This window comes from Argopecten irradians, chromosome 14, assembly GCF_041381155.1.
Source record: "Argopecten irradians isolate NY chromosome 14, Ai_NY, whole genome shotgun sequence".
NCBI lineage: Eukaryota > Metazoa > Mollusca > Bivalvia > Pectinida > Pectinidae > Argopecten > Argopecten irradians.
Genome location: NC_091147.1, coordinates 38,399,628 through 38,422,514, shown reverse-complemented (window position 1 = coordinate 38,422,514; position 22,887 = coordinate 38,399,628). Strand labels below are relative to the sequence as shown.

The window sequence follows — 22,887 nt, the reverse complement described above, 5'->3', positions numbered from 1 at the left end:
TTAACTTTGACATTCAATTAGATGTGCATGTTAAAGACCGCAACAATCTAAAGGTCATGATTGTGTTTTTTCTGTTTTGTGTCCTTTTGTTTCCCTGCAATCCATCAGCCAACAACGCAACAAAGCACACACAAGAAAATGAACAAAGAAAAAATGAACAAAGAAAAAAGGGAAAAAAAAATCATCGCGTTTGATCAAATTTAGTGAAGAGTTTTGTTTTAAAGATTTCAAATATTTGGAAATGGTAGTAAGCATCGATTTCCCTTTTTTACACGTTGTTTATTGCTTAGTTCCTAATAAAATAAATTGTTTGTGTTTCATGTATGTGACCTATAACCTACCAGTAAAGCGGACGCGGAGATATTTCAAAAGTATCACCAATCAATTTGTTATCCTCAAATCACGTACAATTGACACCTCAAACGTGTTTCTATATCACTTAATTCCAATGCTAAGACTTTACCAGAAATTAATACCAGTAATGGCGGCCATTTTGGATTTTAATCGAAAACGAGGTTCTGCCATGGAGGGATTCGGGTGGACTTTTTATGTGACAAGAGGTACAAGCATTCTATCAATTTCAGTTGAGAAATCTTTGTTAACATTTTTGTCCAACCTCTACTGGAGAAAAAAAAATCATTGCCTGACCTACAATAGAACAAAACACAAATGTGGCCTAATCATTTAACTAGATGTAATTAGACTTTCAACTCTGACATTTAAGGAAGTAGTGTTTCGTCAGCTCTGATGCGTTTTATATGCTGGTTTGAACTAAGGATTAAATATCAATAGGTATTTACATGTAAATTTTCCGTTACTTCGAGTTCTTATTATAATCAGGCCTAAAAACAACGTATCCATAGCTTTAGCATTAGAAATTGTTTATAAATACAACTTGTTACTGAAAAATTGGAAAAAATTCTTTCAGTTTATCACGCTCGTATATATAACTTAAATCATCGGGTAATGAAATAAATTTTGTTTGCAATTTTTTAATGAGAATCCGCTACGTGGATTGACACAGTTTGCAATCAAAATTTCTTTCATATCCCGATGAAATTAAAAAATAGTGACTTCCATCTTAAAGAATGTCTAAATAACTGCTATGACAATGGAAATGATTGTGAATGATAGGGGGTGAGTCTACATGTCAATATCTGTCTATGTAGTCATAAAACTGATTTTAAAAAAGATTTATATAAAAAAACTAATCCACTCTATCTCCGAGAAATTACAGAGCATATTACCAACAAGATATATACTATTGAGTTGTCAATGAAAAAATGTGAGTAAAAATATATTATCGTAAATTGACTCTTTTTGGGCGCAATTAATTTAGCGAATAAATATCCTAAATCGCGGTAATGCCGGGGTTCGGTGTAAAAGTATCATACAATTTAATATGAAGGACCGAGGCCTATAGTAACGTTATTTATCAGTTGGAAAACGAAATTATCCATAAAATAAGACCATATAAAAGAAATAAAACATTTAACAAACAAAGTAAATAAAAAAATGACATTAATTGGTATATTTAACTCGGCTTCTGGACTGGTGATGCACGAATTTAGCCTTAAACTACACGTATGATTATATATAATAGACAATTTTCTGAAACAATTTTTAGATGACAAATGATAGTTGATGTAAATATCATTGTATATCCGCTGTTTAGTCGTTATAAAGTTCAGTGGAGCCTGTTCATCGCGTATTACTCATCCAAACCATCCGACAAGACAAACATGGCGGCCGGTAGGATGACACTGGCCGTGATGATCGCGGTAAGTTTTGTGATGATGGGGTTACGTTAATATTAATTCTTATCAGAAGTTTAAATTCATGTTATATTTCTACAATAGAAGATAGAGATAACATATTAAATTGTTCCTCAACAAGTATTTATCAAACTCTCGTCAGTTTGAATTTTAGAATTTTGAAAAGCAGACGACCAAACAGCGAAATGAATCTTAACAATCAGATTCCGTAGGGAAACTTGCATTTATTTAGTGTTGCAACCACATCTTAAGCCATCATTGTAAATTTTCTTATGCTTTTCTTCATTTTCAATTTTTGTTTCCGAAAGAAAATGAGCCTTTAAAAAACTCAAAATTTGAAAATTAACTAACGAGAGTTTGAAAATTAACTAACGAGAGTCACTTGTTGGGGAACTTGTTTATCCTATAACTATCATTTCACTTTTACCGTGACAATCGTTTTATTTGTCATCTATAGTGGAAATTGGTTGATACGAAGTCGGATAATTCGACAACCCGGCTTAATACGCTTGATATTATGATGTGTGGAGTGTGATACTGTGATGTGTTGGGTGTGATACTGTGATATGTAGATAGATTTTTTTCAAATACTTCAGATCATTCCCATCATCTACGGGTCTGAAGTTGTGAAGTTAGACAAATTATCAATTGACGACAGAGCGGCAGGACCACCGATTTTTCACACCTTGAAAGATACAATCAGAAACATCTTTAATGCAAGAGACATAAAAAAGAAAAGTTTGAAAGCAGGTAAGAGCTCACTCATATTTCTTAATGAGAAAACCTCATACAGTATACTGTAAACAGACATGTTTTAGATATAATCTTTTTTAGCGCTTTATGTGCGAAAAATGTTGCGCTAAAATAGGATTTCGCATTACGTTCTGTCTAGCTTTATGATGTTTGCGCGAATTCAGCGTTGCGCTAACATTTTCAAGAACAAATTTGCGCCTAAATTTGATTTCGCCAAAATAAATATGTGAACAAAATGTGCGGGCACTTTTAAATGAAAATTAACCCTGGTTAAGATAATTAATGCAACTTATCATTAAGTATTCATGTAATAATTAGTATATAATCAGACTACGAAATAAATCTCATGTAAAAAGTATTTATTTTGTTTGGAACCTTGTAGGACAAGGAAATGAACATGCTAACAAAATTTAAAAAAATCAGGAGTATTTAACAATATAACGTATCGACCAATCCACAATGGCGGCTTAGGTCAAAGGTCATAGGGGAAAAATCTCGCTCTGATTGGTTATCTTTGCGGTTTCGTAGTTTCGCGGGATATTATTATGGTCGCGGAAATTTGAACCGCGAAAAATTGAGAAGTGGTTAAAATTTTAAATCTTTAAAACCAAATCACGAAATTTTGAAGATTTAATTTTCTCGTTTTTGTTCAATCGCGAACATTTTGATCCACGAATATATCCAAGGCTAACAGTATTTTGTTTTTGCTGTGGAAGTAGCATAATTTTGTACTTGAATAATTCGCCTTTTATTTCCGTATAATTTGAAAGAGTCTGAAACTGATAATAAAGGTTATAAAACATTTTTTTGGTCATGATTAACGTTGAGTTATCGTTATCGATGTTTGAAATCAAAGTAATCGGCTGATTACAATGTAGTTCTGCGATGTGTCATGACACTTTTAGACCATTTTCCGCATGTAACCTTTGGCAGAGTAACACATATAGTATAAATATATTAATCTTGTGTGTGAAAAGTAATGTTGATAATTTTATGTGTTATAGGAAGCGCAAACCCACTCAAACGAAACTCTGTAACTGGTAAGTCATATTTATATGTAATTTACATTGTATTCTTTCCATTAGTTTTATCTTTACGTTTCTTTTAATCTGGTTGATGTTTTAAGGAAAACACCTAAAACAGCTCTGAGAAAAATAGTATGCTATTGTGACTCGCGACGCTCCAGTTTACTAGAACCCGCATGCTCACGGCATTGGATAAATATTTTGTGCATTCATGCTTTGAGTATCTTCATCTGATAAAATTTATGAATTCTTAATAATGACGAATGTGTTTTTTTCAATTTTTAGGTCACCTGAGACGAAGTCTCAAGTGAGCTATTTTAATCGTCTTTTGTCCGTTGTCGTCCTTCGTGCGTCGTATGTCCGTAAACAATTTACATTTTCAACTTCTTCTCCAAAACAGCTAAACAATTTCAATGAAATTTTGTACAAACCTTCGAAGGCATAAGGTCAATCAAAATTGTAAATTATATAGTTCCCAATGCCCAGTGGGCTGTGGGAGGGGCCAAGAGGGGTAAAACTGACCAATATTTAAAAAATCTGGCAATGTGGTAAAATCAAATACTCTGCATAGATCAAAAGGTCTTAACTTAAAGGTCCTTTACAAAAAATGTGAAATATATGATTCTTGAGTCTCTCGTATCACCCCGGGGAGGGGGTTAGGTTTACAAAAGTTTGTATAAAATATAAAAGAGAAAAACATTTTTGAGCATTATTTGGTCATTTGTAATAGGAAATGAGTCATATATTGTCAGAATTATCAGTTTAAGATGTCCATTGATTCCTATTAACAAATTTTCCACGGCTGACTCCCCAGGGCCTTAGGTGCGGGGTCAAAAGGGGTGAAATAGGCTCAAATTTCAAAAATAAAAAATCATTCTGACGGATGGTATGTTTTCTCTTTCAAACGCAGGAGCTGACGAATAAGCTTGTATTTGAAAAGTTTGGGTTCCTTATTCTACTTCAAGATAAAAATATTAAAAGTAATTGATTAAGTTCCGAAAAAAACTCTATGGCATTTTGGAAAAATGCACTAATCGCGCAGGTATTTTTGGAATAATTACACGATTAAAAACCAGTAATTGTAAAAATGATAAATATAAATTATGCTCTGTCGGTGGTGGAGCATCTTTAAATAGTCAATCTAATACCTTATTTGTCTTCGATCGTTTTATGTCAAGTAACATATGGACATACCTATTATTTCACACATTGCATAGATTTATAACGGTTTCTTTGGAAACATTACGTTACATATTTATCATAAATTTCGTTTCTTTTTGTCTTTTAAATTCAATGTCGCTTGTTTTGTTTTTTAAATTCAACGTCGCATGTTTTGTCTTTAAGTTTAAGGTCGTTTGTTTCTGTCATTAAAGTTATGGTTTTATACCTGTTTTTTAAGGGTGCTTTGACCAGCATAACGACTGCGCTTCCTGGGCGTTGATTGGGGAATGCACGACTAACCCAGAGTATATGCTGAACAGCTGCCCGGATGCCTGTGGATTATATAAGTCCGTTTCGAAATAATAGTTTTATTTATCACATAATTCGCCCGATATCCTGTGATTTCGCCCGTGTAATATTTTTTGCATATGTCACTATGGTAATATAATCTGGGACGATTTTCATTGGCTGGATATTCATTGTGACATCATGATAGAAATAATAAAATCACGTTAGAAAAAATTACGTGACGTCAGGATTCCGAGGACGATGTGAGAAAATGGCGGGCTCCGTTTTATTTTTGAAAACCATTTTGACTTCGAAATGTAGATTTTTGTAGTTATGTGATAAAAAGTATCTTCAATTTGTGCTCATTTCATATGCGATTTTATGAATCTCGTCTCGACAAGTCTCGCAAATTAAAAACTTCTTAGACTCGTTTAATAAGATCTCATGTGAAATGAAAACTCAGTGAAGATCCTATGTGTATATTTTCTAGAATAGAACGTAGCATTCATCCATGTGTATATGCAGCAATGTTCTCATGAGATGTTTTCCAAAATTCATATTATCAAACTATTTAACAAAACCATTTGCATCATCATCACCATCATCATCATCATCATACTATTACAACTATGTATTGATAATACATTATTGATGATTAATTTTATTTTTATGATCATGATCATAAAATAATAAATTTTTATTTGTTTTCATACTACATCCGACTCTCTGAATTGCAGATCCTTTTTTCTTCATTTACTATGAAAAAAAATCCGAGAATGGCTCGAAAACCCGACGTTATCATGACGTCACAATAGAGACGTCGACGTTGCGTATTGATTTATAGAAAAAATACGTTTAAACGTATTTTATATTATCAAGCAGTCTGAAAAATTAATTATAAGCATGGATGTAACTATTTTGTAACTTCATCAGGTTATGAAATAAATTTTGTTCGGAAGTTTTTGTGAGAATCCGCTGCGCGGATTCACACAGTTTGCAAACAGAATTTCTTTCATAACCCGATGAAGTTGAAAAAGAGTTACATCAATGCTAAGTATTCTAAAGTTACCTGTATCATACCCCATTTTATCTAAATAACCTTCTCTATACTACAAACTCGGTAGAAATTACATAAGCACGTCATTACTGCAGTCCGCTTACATTTTGCGGTTAGGTATCGATCGTGACGTTTTACTTTGTGAGCATACATTACGTCATTTTCTTTGAAAAATATAACATTATACTCGTTAAGTATGACGTAACAATTTATACCTACTCGCACCAGAGGGTTGCCGTTGTCAATCAGAAGCGACGGTACAAATAGCGATGCCATTTTTAGCCTTTATTGCCATCGTGCAAACAGATTTTGTAGAAATAGTGACTCTAACCCCCTGGGGCCTGAGGGGCGGAGCCCAATTGGGGAAATAGAGGAAAATTCCTTCGAAACGCTACTAGTCATAAAGTTCTAATTTGATTTTGACAAAATTTGGTCAGAAACATTTTTGGGGGAATGTGAACAGATTTTGTTTAAATGATGGCTCTGGCCCCCTCCTTCTTGTTATGATTTGTGAAGATGATTTTCAGATGACCGTTCAGGCCCATGGGCCTCTTGTTTCCGTTATGGACTGATAAAGTGAACTTTTAAACAAATGAAAATGCTCATTACAATCCAAATTGAATTAGTATGATTAAAATGTCATTATTGGATTGTATTACAGGTTGTTTTGATATTAGCACGAATTGCGCGTCATGGGCACTTACCGGAGAATGTACTGCAAACCCAGCATACATGCGAGTGAAGTGTGCGCGTTCGTGCGGAGTATGTAAGTAGCCACTGGTGGTAAACTATTACATCAATTTTTACATTAATATTCACAAGGTCATACATTGAATCAGAAAATTCTTTTTCATTTTTGATAATTATGCACTTGAATTAATCGGTTTCTACCGTATCATGTAGCGCGTAATTTTCGACAATTAAAAAAATATAACATTTACTATTTGTTCCAGCAAGATATCTCAATTATGATATGATGTTATACATTGCATTACAGCTTTGTTTTCATAGTTTGCAAAATGCATTTTGATTCTCTGTCCTATATGAACGTTTAATATTTTCGCAATTTGCCAACATACTTACACTATCAGGTACACCAGTGTCATACTACACGTACAAGCGTGATGCTACCAGAGGCCTTAACAATGGAGCGCCAGGTACAAAAGCAGGTGAAAAGGCAGAGAGTGATGAAAAACTGAAGAGAGATTTCTTCTCGGCTAAACCGGACGAGAAGGTAAAGGAAACCCTCAAAATCGGCGAGAAACTGGCACGTGCTTTCGACATGGGAAAGACGATGAATCGAAGGCTGGCATGGTATCATGCACCGGGTAAGTATATCACTTTTTATACAATTGCACTTCAACAATATTAGGTACATGTCAAACACGCCGAAAGTTCCAAGTTAGTAAAAAAGTAAGTAGTCAGAAGTCTTCCTTCTTTCCTTCCATCCATAGGTTTTCCTCAGAAACTACTGGGTCGATCATCACGAAATTTGATCGATGAGCAGGAATTATGGTCAGCTTATAATTATTAATCACATGGTACAATTGATGTCTATATTAAATACTATTATTATTATATATAAGTACAATGGATTTTGCGAGCTTGTTTTATTTTAATTGCTGTTTTGTTATTATTTTGTCAAAAGAAACACTCGAAAACGACGGGAAATTGGCAAAAAGAGAGACGTGGTTCGATGCACTGAGTGAGTATCCTACCTTTGCATACAATAGTAGCGTATGTTGATAGCAGCGATAATAGATCGTTAGCAAAATTAAGTCTTCAACAGTGAGATTATATTTTCGAGTGCATTGAAGTACATATTGCTAGTAGGAAATATACAAGTATATTTCTATTGAAACTTGTACATGTACCTTGACTAGGAAAGAACATTACTTCGTTATTAACACGAATTCGTTGTAAACATGTTCGTTATAAACTTGGTTTACTGTTCCCATTTACTACTGAGAAAATTACATCAAATAAACTTTTTTTTTTGTTCAGCGACCTTCAGACGGCAAGGATGATTAACTTTCTATGTAGAGAAGAACATTTGAATTATGACGATTGAAACGCCACAACCATGCACATGCTTTGTGGTTTCGATTGTCAGATTCATATATTTTTATTATTATTTCATCAAAAATTAACCTCACAAAAGACGATCAATCGGCTCATGGTTTATATCTGGGAAAGATGATGGACAGAAGACAGACATGGCATGTGAAAATCATTCAAGTGTACAGACAAACATGTATGAAGGTTATAAACAATAGTTTGAACACAACATTTATGCACTGTAAAATTTCTGTTTATGCTTTTTGTATGTTTAGATGCAGACATCACTTTACATTTACTAATAAAACTGTACAAATGTGAAATGAAATTATAGACGGCAAATTAATGTTTGATTTCCAAATAATGTATGCTTCAGAAAATAGGTTTATAATTTAAAAGTACTTATCTTAAAGATGCTCCACCGCCGACAGAGCATAAATGATGTTAATCATTTGAACAATAATTGGTGTTTAGTCGTGTATATATATGCCTAATTAACACAAAAAATAATATAAAATAATTTAATTCGGCTTTGGTGCATGCGCAATCAGTACTTTATTCCATATAGGATATAGTGTCACGGAATTTTTTCGGGATGCAATTAATTATTATTCATATTTTAAACTTGTAGTAAAAGCTCAAACTTTTCAATGGTGGTAATGGTGTAAAGTAAGTAACTTTTGTAACTGGAGAAAAATACTAAATCGTCTACTCATGTTTTTTATAGTGAAAAAATACCATTTGTCAGCGGTGGAGCATCTTTAAGTGATATCATTATACCAGTATTTAGCATTTTAGAATTATCTATTCTCTCCCTTGTCGTTGGTATTTGGTTTACATTTTTTGCATAAATTTTCATTCCTACTTTTGAAAGCCAACATTAACTAGATATTCTGAACATTCTATGTACATAATAAAAACCATCACAGTTTTCTCATCAATTTTCTTTGGTGTGGCAACAAGCTCGTCCACGACTCGTATCAACATTGGCCAAAGATTTTCAAAAAATGATTATCTCTGTTTATAGCATGTTGCCGTATGACAAATGTGATTTTTATTCAAGAGTTTGTTTTAGAAATGATCCATGGAGGTCATGTTTGCATTCTGAACTTAATTGTTTAACGAAAACAAATGTTTTGCCTGTTTTGGAAACAGCAACCTTTTTTTTTTTAAAGATACAAGTTAGTAAAAAAAGTAAGTCGTCAGAAGTCTTTATTTCTTCCTTCCTTCCTTCCTTCCATTCATCCGTCCATCCATCCACTCATCATCCATCCATCCATAAGTTTTCCTCAGAAACTACTGAGTCGATCATCACGAAACTTTATCGATATACGTACAATTGATTTTATAAGGTTTTTTTAAAAATTATTTTCAATGTTGTTTGGTTATTGTTTTGTGAACAGAGACACTCGAAAACGACGAGAATTTGGCAAGAAGGGCGACATGGTTTGATGTACTGGGTATGTATACTGTATCCTATAAGATTGTAGCCTGTTTTGAGACCAGATAAAACAATAACAATAAATCGTCAGCAGTATTAAGACTTCCTTCATCAGTGAACTTAATACGTAAATATAACATTCAGGGGCGTAGCTAGAGTCTTTTACATGTGCAAGCCCAGGCGAGGGGTCTGGGGGCCGCCTAGGCCCCCAGCGGGTCCAGGGCAGCGCCCTGGTTAGGGGGTTCAGGGGGGCGAAGCCCCCCGACGGAAAATCGTTTTAAGGAAATGTTTAGCACCGAAAATGATATTTGATAATGCTTGGTATTGCTAAACTATATTTATTAAAATCAAAGGTATAGGACTGTTTTCTACCTGTACCTGATAATTATGTGTTAATGTTTAGTACTTAAAAAGTATATGAAAATCTCATGATAAGTCCTGCATGTATTTTGAGTGACTCTAATGTGATTTGATGATAGATTGACGGAACTTTCTTACGTTATCGAATTTTTTTATGTGTAAAAATCGAATTATACATATATGTGAAAAAATGAATGAATATAAAAACAGCGCCTCATATTGTAAGGCATAAAAGTCGCACTGATTGAAAAAATAGTATTTTGTCTTCTTAAAGTCTTTCTTGACGGGAAGTTTTAATTCTCTATACAATGTATCGCTCCAACAAGAGTATGTGTCAGTAGATTGTGCATTTACTAAATAGAATCTTTTCCGCTAAGCCTGCCTATATTATAAGTTTTTTTGTCTAATATATAGACTTTATATTTGGCAAAAAATAAATAAAAAGCCTAATAATATAAGCAGGTTTTAGCGGACTATCTAAGTAGAATCTACTCTGTGTCACTATAATTTGCGAGGTGTCACTTTCGATATTTCATCTGTCGTCCTTTGACTTTGCGTGTCTTTCGTTTTAATATTGAACAAGCCATCTTGTGTCTTAGAAGATTCATATTAACGCATAACGTATTTTTCAGTATTATTAATTTTAGATAAATCATCTACGTAAACGTTTAGGTTATTTTACTTTGATTTTAATTTACATTCAAGACTTTGACGGATCTACATAGATGTTTTAACTTTACAAGACAATGAGTAACCCATACTAGGATTTTTTATGTGCAAGCCCGGGCTTTTTTTTAAAGAGCAAGCTACGCCCCTGACATTTTGTAGAATACATTGTAGTACATTGTGCCGAAAATAAAATCGCAATGCCTCAATATTTGTATTCCCTATTTTAAAATCGACGTGGGAGATATTAAAAATAAATTATTCAAAGGTAGAAGCATTAAGTCAAAGATAACATTACTATTTAGCAGCAAATTATGTATTTTCTCCATTGATACAATTATTTGATTTACATTTATTAAACATATTTATCTGATATATATTTCTTGATCTTCAATACATGGCGATGTTTGTAGAAATGATATAAATATATCTCTATTGAAACTTGTACACGTACCTTAACTGGGAAAGAACATTACTGTATTATTAACACGAACTCGTTTTAAGCGCGTTTTATTGTTCCATTTACTATTGAGAAAATTACATAAAATAAACTTTTCTTGTTCAGCGACCTTCAGACGGCTAGGGTGATTATTTTTTTTATATATATAGGGAAGAACATTAAAATCATGACGATTGGAACATTTTAATCCTGACGATTGGAATGCCACAACCATGCATATGTGCAATGGTTCTCATTGTCAGAACAAATTGAAATATCATTTTGTTATTATTTCATCAAAAGCTAACCTCAAAAAAGACGCAAAATTGGCCAGTGCTTTTGACCTTGGAAAAATGATGGACAGAAGACATGCATGGTATGATGCAACTGGTAAGTATTCCGCCTTAATATACAGATATATTTCAAATGGTTCTTACGTTTTATACACTTTATATAACAATATGTGTCCTTTAATGAATATGCATTTGTACTATACCTTTCGACCTAAACCGAAATCATTATCAATCTATAAGTTTTTAAAGCTACAACATTGTAGCTATATGCGTACATAACCTTGTGTACTGGCTGGCGACATATTATCGTGAAAAAATAGCGATTTTTCTCGATTTTTTTCTAAACGTTGTATTTAAATTTAGATTTTTAGAGTTGTAAATAAGCTTTGGTCCACAACACTTTAAATAAAAATATTTAAGTGAATTTATATGATATTTTACAATAAACACAGCCCTTTGAAAAAAGTCAGTCAAATAAGTTTTCGTGTCATTTTACTGAACATAAAAAAATATTTAAAAAAGGTATGTGTGATGGAATAATTAAATTTGGTATCAACATAAAGATAAACATTTGAACTATTTAAAAAAAATAATTGATGAAAAAATTGCGTTGCAAAAGAGAGAAAACGTGTATTGTTTTGACATGTAAAATCGTTAGATTACGCTGACAGGGGAAATGAAGAGGTCGCCATTTACCGATCTATTTCTGGCAAAATGACAAATATTTCTCACATGTCTGTATAAATTATTAGTATTCTGAATAAATATTAAAGATATTTGAATGATTTCTGGTGGTGATTAATTCTGTAAACAATAAAATAACAAATCAAATCGGCATTGTTTTCTACCTTGTATTTTGTCGTCTGGTCAAAAGTGTTGAAGTGACCTCGATCAGCGTTCTTTTCTAAGATTGAATTACCTCCCTTACAACTTTCGTTTTTTGAACGCTGTTGCAGAAGATATATAAATCGGGACTATTATCTTAGAATAAAGCCGATATCATGCATTCCCCCTGGCTAATGTTGTACTTGTGAGGTAAGATTTACTGAAATTTGGTATTTTTATGTTAAAAATCAAATTTTCTTCTAAATTTGAAAATATTGTTGGTAATTTTGGTAGGTGTCATCTTTCTAAACACAAAACCGTTTAAAAATCGCATTCAGTGTAACCCGCCAATCAAAATCACGATAATATGTTCTTCACGATAATATGTCGCCAACCAGTATAGTAAATTGGTCTGTAACTTTAGACTACCATCAATAACTAGTGAATATTACAGTCTTTTGATTCTAGTTTATGATTTACGTATATTTACCAAATTGAAAAATATATTTTTGTTCTTCATTACTTCCATATGTCATCAAGAAAAAAATCTGTTGTTACTCCATATAGATTCTAGTATTTTATAAATATATTTTTGTTCTTCATTACTTCCATATGTCATCAAGAAAAAAATCTTTTGTTACTCCATATAGCATTTTATTTACAGTAAAGGGGCAATTCAGTCAAAGAGAACATTGAAATGTGTACATATATCGGAAAACCCCAGTTCTAATGGAAATTAGATCAGTCGGTTTTACTATGATATCCCAGAAAAGCCCATGGTGGTGAAATGCGTGTGAAATGTTCAAACTCGCTAGCTGTCCGCCATTACACATTGTGGTCGAACATCTTGTATGCCGAACCCTGTCCATTGCTCGTAAAGTAATGCAACTTTTGTCTAAAACTGCTCAAATCGTTCTGACAGTAGTGTGTTTACCTTATTAGGTAAATAAGCCTTGCCTGAAAAATCATTTTATTACCTCCTCAGTGGTTATGTAGTTCATTTGTTTAACGTGCGTGACTATGGTTCGGGGATGGGTACAGCGTTCATACTGTACCTGCTTAATCGTATTGATCAACGATTTGTAATTACAACGGTATCAATTAAAATACCAAACAATAACGTGGCATTTGTCAATATTTTATGCTATATGTTTCATAAGAAATGTAGAACAATATATTTATGCCATATTTTGCCTCTTGGTTATGTAAAAGAATTAGCCTGAGTGAATTGTCCCTTTAATGAAAAAGCAAATTGATATCTGTTCTTATTCAGTGATCCTAAAACAGGCAAAAAACACAATTTTCTATAATGGGAGGAATTCGGATTCTACATCGTAGGCTATTTACGTATCAGCCTTCATTAAGTTGCGGAGCGTATTGGAGTTTTAGACACTGTGGTTTCCTAGGATGGAGATTCTGACGTCAGTTAGTCACCCCCAAAGACACAGTGTCACAGTTAGATCTACTCGGACAAGACATCGGAGAGAAATTAATTACATCCGCATATATTGAAAATGGCACCCGTTTAAGCTCATATCGTTTGTAATTTTAAAGATGCTCCATCGCTGACAAATGGTATTTTTCACTATACAAAACAGGAGCAGACGATTTAGTATTTTTCTTCAGTTATAAAAGTTACTTTACACCATTACCACCATTGGCAAGTTTGAGCTTCTAATTTTACTTCAAATTAAAATTACAAAAAACAATTACTTGCATCCCGAAAAAATTCCATGGCACTATTTTCTATATGGAATGAAATACTGATTGCGAATGAAACAAAGGCAAAATAAGTCATTTTATATTATTTTTGTCTTAATTAGACATATAACGGTTATATACACGATTAAACACCAATTAATTGTCAAGTGATGAATATCATTTATGCTCTGTCGGCGGTTGAGCATCTTTAAGAAAAATATACGGTACGAAAATCGTACATATCTCACTCAGTTTTTAAACGCTGGTGGAGTGTGTCCACTGTATCCAGTAATAATCTTTGAAGTTATACATGAAAACCTACAGCGTCAATGTTCCTTTACAGGGGAGGATGCGTCACCACCAGGAACGCGTTGATCAGGTAAGACAACACAGAACCAGATTTATAATCGAAGGTAGGTAGATTGAAGTTTAAAATGTACATTATTTACAAAAAACGTTTCTGTAAAATTTGACAAAGAATTTGATAAGAAAATGCATTGTCTTTTAAGGTAGGTCAAATTTTGGTGAAGACCCATATAAGGTAGAAACTAAAAAAAAATCTGGTTTTTAAAAACATATTTTGTAATCATGCTGCCAGTTTTTCTTTAATCTAACATTAGTTTTTCCACTGTTAAATCTTTACGAAACATGCCATTCTAAATCAATGAAAAATTGATTGAAATATATAATTATGTTTGCAAGTTCCTTTAAATCGTCAATTATGAGTCAATAGTTAATAAATGTATTTGCTGTCCATACTTTTAATTTATGGACTTGTCAATGACTAATATTTAAAACCTGAAAATGTAATTTTAAAAGCCTGCGATTGGAAGTATTTCAAGAATCGTTTATGGGACGTTATCTTGTCGCATCCAAGGGGAAGATAGTAATTTCAGTTACATATCAGATCTGGATATAAAGCAATTACATGCCTTTTAGCACGCATTATCAGTTGTATGACACACATAGGTATGTTCTTAAACCAATTGCGATTTCTTTTTTATAAGTGATCACCTTAGTTTACACTAAGATGATGATTTTCCATATTTACGCCACATTCTTTGATTTTTCTAAACATTTCCATGTTTTTGACTAGGATAAGAAGAGAGAGAGAATAGCCTCTGAAGAGAGATAAAAGGAATAAATACCACACGTTCCAGATTGATGATAACATATTTGCATATTTTTGTGAAATTATATTTAAATAAATGCAAGATATCACTTAAATCAATATGTGTTGCGTTGTGTTATTTTCACAATTTACTATTCCGTCTTTGCATATTACAGAGTTAGCTCCCTTGCGGGTAGGTATCGATTGTTACGTCATTATTTTGTGAGCGCAATTTACATGGTTTTCTCCTAAAGGTATGACGTTACGCTCGCAAACACATGACGTCACAATTAATACCTACCTGCATGGGCAGATAACTCTGTAGTATGCAAACATATGATGTAAACAGACTTGTTTACGCGTTCGATTTAATTTCGTAGGCATTATGTATCGCGAAAATAATCGCAGCGATAATGTTTCAAGTTCAGGTAAAGTAGATTGCGACAAAAAGGAGCTAGTTTTAGAAACGCGAAATTAATTCTGCACAAAAATAAGCTTGTTCACAGTATTTATAATCATCGGCGAAACTATTTCAATTTCTCTGTGACTCTCTTATCGTGGAGGAGGTGACCATTTTGCATTGTTTTATAGTTTTTATAGTTGCTTTTTCAAAATGTAGTGGATACAAGTAGAGTAGAGTGGATTTAATTTTAAAATGTACATGGATGAGAGCAAAAAATCGATTTCAAATGTGGATATATAATAATCTACTCTCATGATAACAAAATAAGGTAAAACCATCTTCAGTTCCAATAAGTTGTCAACATTAGTAAGATTTCTACCTACATGTATTAAAGACAATAGAGATTACACCAGACAATCTACCACTAGTCTCATGTGTACAAACACTACATTTAATTTATATAAATGGAGTATGAAATCCACATCTCTTTTGAAATTAAATAATGACTCAATGTGTTCGTTAATAATAATTTAGCGCCTTTATCTATATATACTATTTAACCTCCAACGTTAGTTTCCCGCAGAAATAAAAAGGGTATGGTGGTTGGTACAGAAAAGGGCACATTCATCGAGGTAAATTACCATCAGAGGGGCATCAAGATGATTCCGATGTTAATGAATCTCTTTACAATGAAAAATCTTGAAATTGTGTCCATGGTCCATAACTTTAATTTGAACTCTCTGATATACTTCAAAGGCCATCAATGGAATCCTTTAGAGAATGATTTTCTGGGTATATGTACTCTACAACATGCGTTTGGACAATTTTTGTCATGAAAATTTCAAGGATTTATTAGATGCCCTGAATGCATATAAAGAATAATTTTAAAATAGGTGTAACTGGGAGAGTAAAAATAGGTGTAACTGGGAGAGTGATGAATTTAACACTTCACTATTTTTAAATATATGTCTCGAGTTTCGTGAAATGTTCTGAAGAGAGACCGGGAAGCAAAAAACATATAGCATGTTTCTGGTATTTGCATATTTTTGTGAAGTCACTTTTACAATAAATGCAATACCAAAATATATTTGTACATTTGACAGTTTGAATTTACAAATTATAATTCATTATTTACTGATAATGTAAAATGTGCTTTGTTCAACAAAGACATGTTTATCAAATGTCCTTATATTGAACCCGTATTAAGGCCTTAACCGGAACGGCTTTTATTCTTTAAATAAAATTGTAAATAAACTGAATATCTTAAGAGTTAATACCACCTTATCATCACTTACTAAACGTTCGCAAAATGCTTTATTTAAAGAACAACTTGAATATTTATATGTTATTGAGATATAACACAAAAATCTGAGTGTGGTCTAAATAAAGTGCGAGGCATGGGGATAAAAAGTTCATGAACGTGGGAAAGGCTGTTTGTGGCTATAAAGCGTAGGAATACACTCCCTCGATATTACAGTAATGTTACACGATCTTAATTTCCTTTTGTCATGAATATGTTACCATTCCTCCTGACAAAGACAACGAAAAGTTCTTCAGATTAGGCCAAAAAAAACAAAAATGTCTGTTTAGTGTTACCCGAGTGACAATTTTTTTTTACCTTCGACCCTTATTTTTTTCCACATTTCTACGAAAACATAAAAAATCGGGATTTCGATCTAAGACTCCGGTTCCGGCCATTACTTATGAGTAAAAGACACTCAAAAAAAATTGTTATTTGCAATGTAACCCTAAACAGACATATGTTGGGTTTTTTGGCCTTAGTATAACACTGGTTACTTCGTGTTCATGGGGACTAGCTAGCGCTCAGGACGTTTATAAATGTAAAATACGGGCGCTTTTAAAGAACGAAAATGAAAGTTGTGCACAAAAAACTCTACACAATGTGAAAGACTCGTTTTACTCACATGCTATAAAATGAATTTCATGTAATATGGAATACAATGCCGATACTATAAGCATCACAGCTGCAGTTTTAAAACATTGTTTAATCCATGGGATGGGGTGTTTATATAACTTCAACTCTTTCTCCAGATAGGGGGAGAGGCACTGATTAAAGGAGGGCGCTAGTTATATCATTTATATAATTATAATCAAATCATCCATATATCAAATGGTGTATCTTTATCATAATTAGTCATTGCACTGACCAGCTTTTGTAAACTGCAGTCTTTAAACAAGGTAATTGTTCGTTGACTATAATTATTATTTCGATAATTGAACCATTTTTATGTTCCGAATTGCGCTGAATGGAGTGAATGTCGTGTCTTTTATTTGATAATGATATAATTCTGCAATTGTTCAGTTGATTATCTGGACGTACACGTGGTGGAAAAGCTTAAAGTTTTTTTATTCAATCTTGCCTGTAAAGAACATTGCCACTGATTTAAAACTGTATGCAATTTTCACACTTTTACCTTGAAATGTAGTATTTTTACATTAGGTTTTGTGGTAATGGATTTTGAAATAAAGAAGCGGACAGGAAATCGCATTAAACGGGATTCAATTTAGCATAGGGACTTGTATATTGACATTTTGATTGCCCACCATAAGCAATTTTTGATGAGTTAATACTTGCCTAGTACATTTAATGTCCCTATATATGCATGATACAAATACAATGATAAAATAACGTCGTCTTTTAACTTTTAACATCCTTTTATTTGTCCATCTGTTTTACATGTTTTTGACATTTAAAAATGATGATCAATTATCTAAAGGCCATACCTAATTGTCTGATTTCACAGATAACCTTCTATAAGTAATGGTATGTATAAAACCATCGTCGGTTACCCATGTTAATCAGACTACGGTATAAACGGAGCCTAGTGGAATTTAGACACTGGATCTCCGAGGGTGCGGACAGTCGATATTCTTCAAAACTACGAATAAATCGTTCGCCTGTTTTTCCCTGGACAGTCAGTTGTAACCGACGTTAGCTTCAACATCCACCGGAGACATGGCAATCACCATGGTGTTATTAGGAATAATGGCTGTACTGGTGAGTAGATATGTTAGGTCAAAGTTGTATTATGTCCCCGGAGACATGGTAATCACCATGGTGTTATTAGGAATAATGGCTGTACTGGTGAGTAGATATGTTAGGTCAAAGTTGTATTATGTCCCCGGAGAGAATAACAAACACAAACTTGTTTTATGAACTCTGCAAAAAATACAGAGAAATTATTGCTTCCCACCATCTTCAAAGATGTAAAATATGTAAAAATAATACCCTAAATTTGATTTATTAGAATGAAGCTATTTATTTTGCAGAACAATGTACATGAATACCTCAAACTACTAGTGTTCTAGAAGAAATAAGTTTATTTCGCCAAGATAGCTCGTAGGTTTCAGAAATTCAAAAGAACACATAAATAACACTACATAAATAACACTTCACAACTACTTTTTAGTATGGTCCTGTTTCATTATAAATTTATACATTGAATAGAATTTCCATAATGTTTATACTCTTATACAACGATCTATGCACAAATCCATCAATTAATTGCCAAAAAAAAAACCCACCATATTCTACATTCGTTATCTAATAACGCATACTGTATTTACTAAAGAAGGTGCAGGTATGTTTGGCTAGGCGATTGGGTGTCGCAGATCTTGAGTTCGAGGCCCGGATATAGGGCACGAGTCAATAAATTGTTATGCTTTGATAAATTGTGTTTCTTTGATATTTAAGCTATACAGAAATATATTTATTTAATACCATTTAGTCTATTTAAATATTTCTTATTTGTCATACACATGCGCGTTTTTCTTTGCTTTTGCTTTTCGAATAAAACACATGTTTTTTTAATTACGTGAAAAAGATCCAATTATTACAATTTATTGAAGGTTAATCTCCTCTAAACTAAGATAATATTATCCTCGATAACTTAAAGCATGATTGAGTTGTATTGTATAACATTATTTTGTCAGCAAAAGCACATATTGTGCATTGTTTTTACAATCCATTCTAAAAAAATGTCTCGACAAATATCCTTTTTCTGAATGTCGAATTAATGAAAGTGAATACTGCGCTCAAGATCGACTTATCGTCGGGGACGCACAGTTGATTGTACTACGTATTCGCTACGCTACACTTATTGGACCAAAGCACAACGCTTTGCTTCACTTATGTGGATTTAAGATTGACTGCACTATGCTACACGTATTACTTAATAAGCGTGTTTTAGCGTAGTGCAGTTATTCGTGGGTCAGAATATAACTAATTATTTTATTTGCATTTCCAGTTCATACCTATGATGTACGGATCTGAAGTCGAGAGCTTGGACAAGGTTCCACTCCACAACAAAGAAACAGATACACCAACATCTTTGAACCTTAAGAACACTATCAGTAAACTCCTGAACGCCAGGGCTGCCACAGATCAGAACGTAAAGCAAGGTAACAATAAATACCTAACTAAAGCACTTTCTATGTCTCTGAATAAAGGAAGGGTTTCAAATGAGGAGAAAAACTAACAACGTTAATAATAAAATAAAATAATAGATATCAATAGCTAGAGAGACGCCTGAAACAAAATATATTATTATATTTACAGTTTGCACTGACATTGACTCCATAACCAAGCTTTCTAGAAATATCATTAATAGTTATCAGTATATAATGATAGTACAACACGCGAGGCGATTCTATTGTTACGGGAATAGTCGCTGGCGTAATGTGGGGTCATGACCCCACTTTTGGTGGGAACATATGAATGACTCTATTCCAATCAGCTGTTCAATCGAATTCGTTGACGATGACTGGAGAGAACAAATATGGGTATTTTAATAAAAAATATGCAACTGTCGCGAGAATAAATAATATTCATTTACGTGAAAACTGTAAATATAAGGAATAGCTTTTTATTTTGTTGAGGTTATGAGGGTATAATGATAATGGAGCCCGTGTAAATTTTATGTAACCCGGCTTGCCGGGTTACATAATTTGAATACGCCATGTTTATAGGTATATGTGTGTATCTGTGATGGGTTGAAAAAAAATCAACAACCTACGAATAACCCATAATTTTCGGCATACAATGTAATAAAAAATGTATGTTCCCGATGGCAGTGTTATATGAAGGTAGGTAAAGCCGGGTTACGTAGATTTATACGGGCTCCATTATCATTATACCCTCATAACCTCAATAAAATAAAAAGCTATTCCTTATATTTAGTTTTGGTCCAGGACAATACACTCATGTCGCCTGAGGCTGTATTGCATGGCTACCCATGCAATAAAGCCTCGTGACGACACGGCGTCAACAAAATTTCTATTTCCTCAGTAAAATTTTAACATTTTTTTCACAAATATGACTGGTTTTACAATAAAAAATGCAAACAATGGAATTTATGTTAAAAATATGATGTAATTTTTCATGTAAGAAAAATTGACTTCAAGTCGTGGATTTCTTCGAATTTATTTCAAAATGGCGGGTTATTGTATTTGTAAAATTGAAAAAAAACCGTCGAGGTATGAAAGAAAAATACTCTTTCATAAGTGGATATGAAGGATAGGGATATTCTACCCTAGGGATCACAAAAATTTTCAAAACCCTCGGCAAGCCTCGGATTTTACTACATTTTGTGACCCTATATATATCCCTATCCTTCATATCCACATATGAAAGAGTCTTATAATATCGACAGCCGGTGTGCTTCAACCAAATATCGACAGTCAGTAGGGGAAAGGGATTTAAAGAAGGTGTAACATATATTAACAACTCTGAAGGGGCTACAGAGAATGAATTAAATTCAATGTAAGAAACAAGGAAGCTTCAAACACATGATTTACGAAAATAAAGTCTAAGCAGTAAATCGTGATTTTCTTAAAAACGCTATAAACAAACAACACAAATATAAGTCCGTTTAGTCGTGTATATGATCACATATCTTTAAGATTTGTTTTGATTATTGAAAAATGTCACTAAATGTATGTTCTATTCTACAAACAGAAGATCCGAACATGTGGAAGAGGAACAGAGATCCAAACTCACGTAAGTTTCAGGAAGTTGCCCGTATATACATGTAGCAATTTTAGGTTTAAGAATAAATCACGTCTTCGGTTTAACGTCCTATTAACAGCCAGTGTCATTCAAAGCCGAAGTACTCGAAGAAAAACCACCAACCAGCACTCGCGAAGCATCTAGGAAAAAGAAAGTCTGTTCTTTTTTATCTATGATTTCATAAACCCAAAAGATACTGAGACTAATGCTTAAAATTTAATTTGAATAAAGTAATTAGCCACTAATTAGGCACTAGTTTCTGTGCTTTTATACACGTTTTCAATAAAGCATATTCGGTTGTTGCGCATTGAAATCATTTTGGCCAATGACTGTGCCTCTTTTAAAATATCCCGCGAAAACATGTATGTATGATGTCATATCACTCGACGTACAATTCTCTTGGAAACATTAACCTCAACTTTCTAACCAATAGAAATGAGTGTAACAAATGAAATTATTTTATGATATTTCAGGGTGTTTTGACAATGATGCTAATTGTGAACGGTGGGCGGATAATGGAGAATGTCGTAACAATCCAAGCTACATGCTGGATGAATGTAAAAGCTCCTGTGACATTTGTAAGTATTTCGATCATGCATATGTCCCACTGTCGCATTGGCGACCGAAACAAGCGAAGGACGGTATTAACATTAATCCTCAGAACTATAAGTCGCTGCTAACATACGGCAGAAAGTAAATAGATACTATAAGCTTGACTTGATAATTGTTCAAATATTGATTGCATACCATGCAATAGTTGAAGAATACAATTTATTTGTGAAACTGTAACTCTAAGATCCCTTTGAGAAATGCAATCTATGATATGTGGCGGAAAAACAGTTACTAGTTAAAAAAAACCTCAGATAATTTACATTCTCGTCTAGCTTCTTCCTGTGTCATAATTTTAATTCGTTGGGGTGTTTTGTATTGTACAGGTGGTTGTTATAACTACAATATCAGATGCAGAGAATGGCAACAACAAGGAGAGTGTGTTGCCAACCCAGGATACATGCTGAAGACATGCCGCCATGCTTGTGGTAGTTGTCGAACTTAAACGGTGGCTCAATTATATACCGTACATATATACCGCTATATATTAATAATAAAATGTGTTTCACATTCGAATGTATTATAATTGTATTGTTTTCAGACTAGCCATGACAAAGCCCTCATAGAGACTCGTATGAAAATCTGAAGATCCGTCAGGAATTATGTACTTTGAATAATGACTTTTTTTCAAACGGTCCAACCAGTCCAGCCGCCGTATCAACAAAAACGGCCCAGTCTAACTTTTCAAACCCTCATAACAAAGTGGTTTGAACTGCAACTCTCCATTCAGAAAAGACGAACAATTATGATCATGTTAAAAAAGTAAGACAGAAGAAAAACAAGATACAGTGGTTTTTAACAGTCATCTGAATATAAATAAAACATTAGTATAGTAGTCGCGACTTATACTCCGGAAAATACGGCAGTAGAAATGAAGTACACAGAAAGTCGTTA

The 22,887-nt window shown here is 33.3% G+C and overlaps 2 protein-coding genes across 5 annotated transcripts; both read left to right on the top strand.

The window, feature by feature from the left end:
- The first annotated feature begins 1,657 nt into the window (after window positions 1-1,657).
- Window positions 1,658-15,069, top strand: LOC138307381 (uncharacterized). 3 transcript variants are annotated; one of them, XM_069248090.1, is made up of 11 exons: window positions 1,658-1,781; window positions 2,372-2,525; window positions 3,533-3,568; window positions 4,953-5,057; window positions 6,721-6,825; window positions 7,151-7,387; window positions 7,708-7,764; window positions 9,521-9,577; window positions 11,327-11,413; window positions 14,186-14,221; window positions 14,939-15,069. In XM_069248090.1, the coding sequence occupies exons 1-10, from the start codon at window positions 1,743-1,745 to the stop codon at window positions 14,215-14,217; spliced, it is 909 nt and encodes a 302-aa protein (XP_069104191.1). In that variant the 5' UTR covers window positions 1,658-1,742; the 3' UTR covers window positions 14,218-14,221; window positions 14,939-15,069. The 3 variants fall into 3 exon arrangements, with proteins under 3 accessions (XP_069104191.1, XP_069104192.1, XP_069104193.1); XM_069248091.1 differs by having other exon boundaries at window positions 14,186-14,255; XM_069248092.1 differs by lacking the exon at window positions 7,708-7,764.
- A 3,095-nt stretch (window positions 15,070-18,164) lies between these two features.
- Window positions 18,165-22,478, top strand: LOC138308231 (putative tyrosinase-like protein tyr-3). 2 transcript variants are annotated; one of them, XM_069249213.1, is made up of 5 exons: window positions 18,165-18,375; window positions 19,625-19,778; window positions 21,334-21,375; window positions 21,858-21,962; window positions 22,320-22,478. In XM_069249213.1, the coding sequence occupies exons 1-5, from the start codon at window positions 18,334-18,336 to the stop codon at window positions 22,436-22,438; spliced, it is 462 nt and encodes a 153-aa protein (XP_069105314.1). In that variant the 5' UTR covers window positions 18,165-18,333; the 3' UTR covers window positions 22,439-22,478. The 2 variants fall into 2 exon arrangements, with proteins under 2 accessions (XP_069105314.1, XP_069105315.1); XM_069249214.1 differs by lacking the exon at window positions 18,165-18,375 and adding an exon at window positions 18,417-18,462.
- The last annotated feature ends 409 nt before the right edge of the window (window positions 22,479-22,887 follow it).

Bases quoted from the DNA above. Each gene is read 5' to 3' on its own strand.
- LOC138307381 (XM_069248090.1), top strand. From the start codon at position 1,743: ATGGCGGCCGGTAGGATGACACTGGCCGTGATGATCGCG. The intron at 3,569-4,952 runs GTAAGTCATATT...CTGTTTTTTAAG, and splicing joins CAAACGAAACTCTGTAACTG to GGTGCTTTGACCAGCATAAC. The intron at 11,414-14,185 runs GTAAGTATTCCG...GTTCCTTTACAG, and splicing joins TGCATGGTATGATGCAACTG to GGGAGGATGCGTCACCACCA.
- LOC138308231 (XM_069249213.1), top strand. From the start codon at position 18,334: ATGGCAATCACCATGGTGTTATTAGGAATAATGGCTGTACTG. The intron at 18,376-19,624 runs GTGAGTAGATAT...TTGCATTTCCAG, and splicing joins TAGGAATAATGGCTGTACTG to TTCATACCTATGATGTACGG. The intron at 21,963-22,319 runs GTAAGTATTTCG...TGTATTGTACAG, and splicing joins TAAAAGCTCCTGTGACATTT to GTGGTTGTTATAACTACAAT.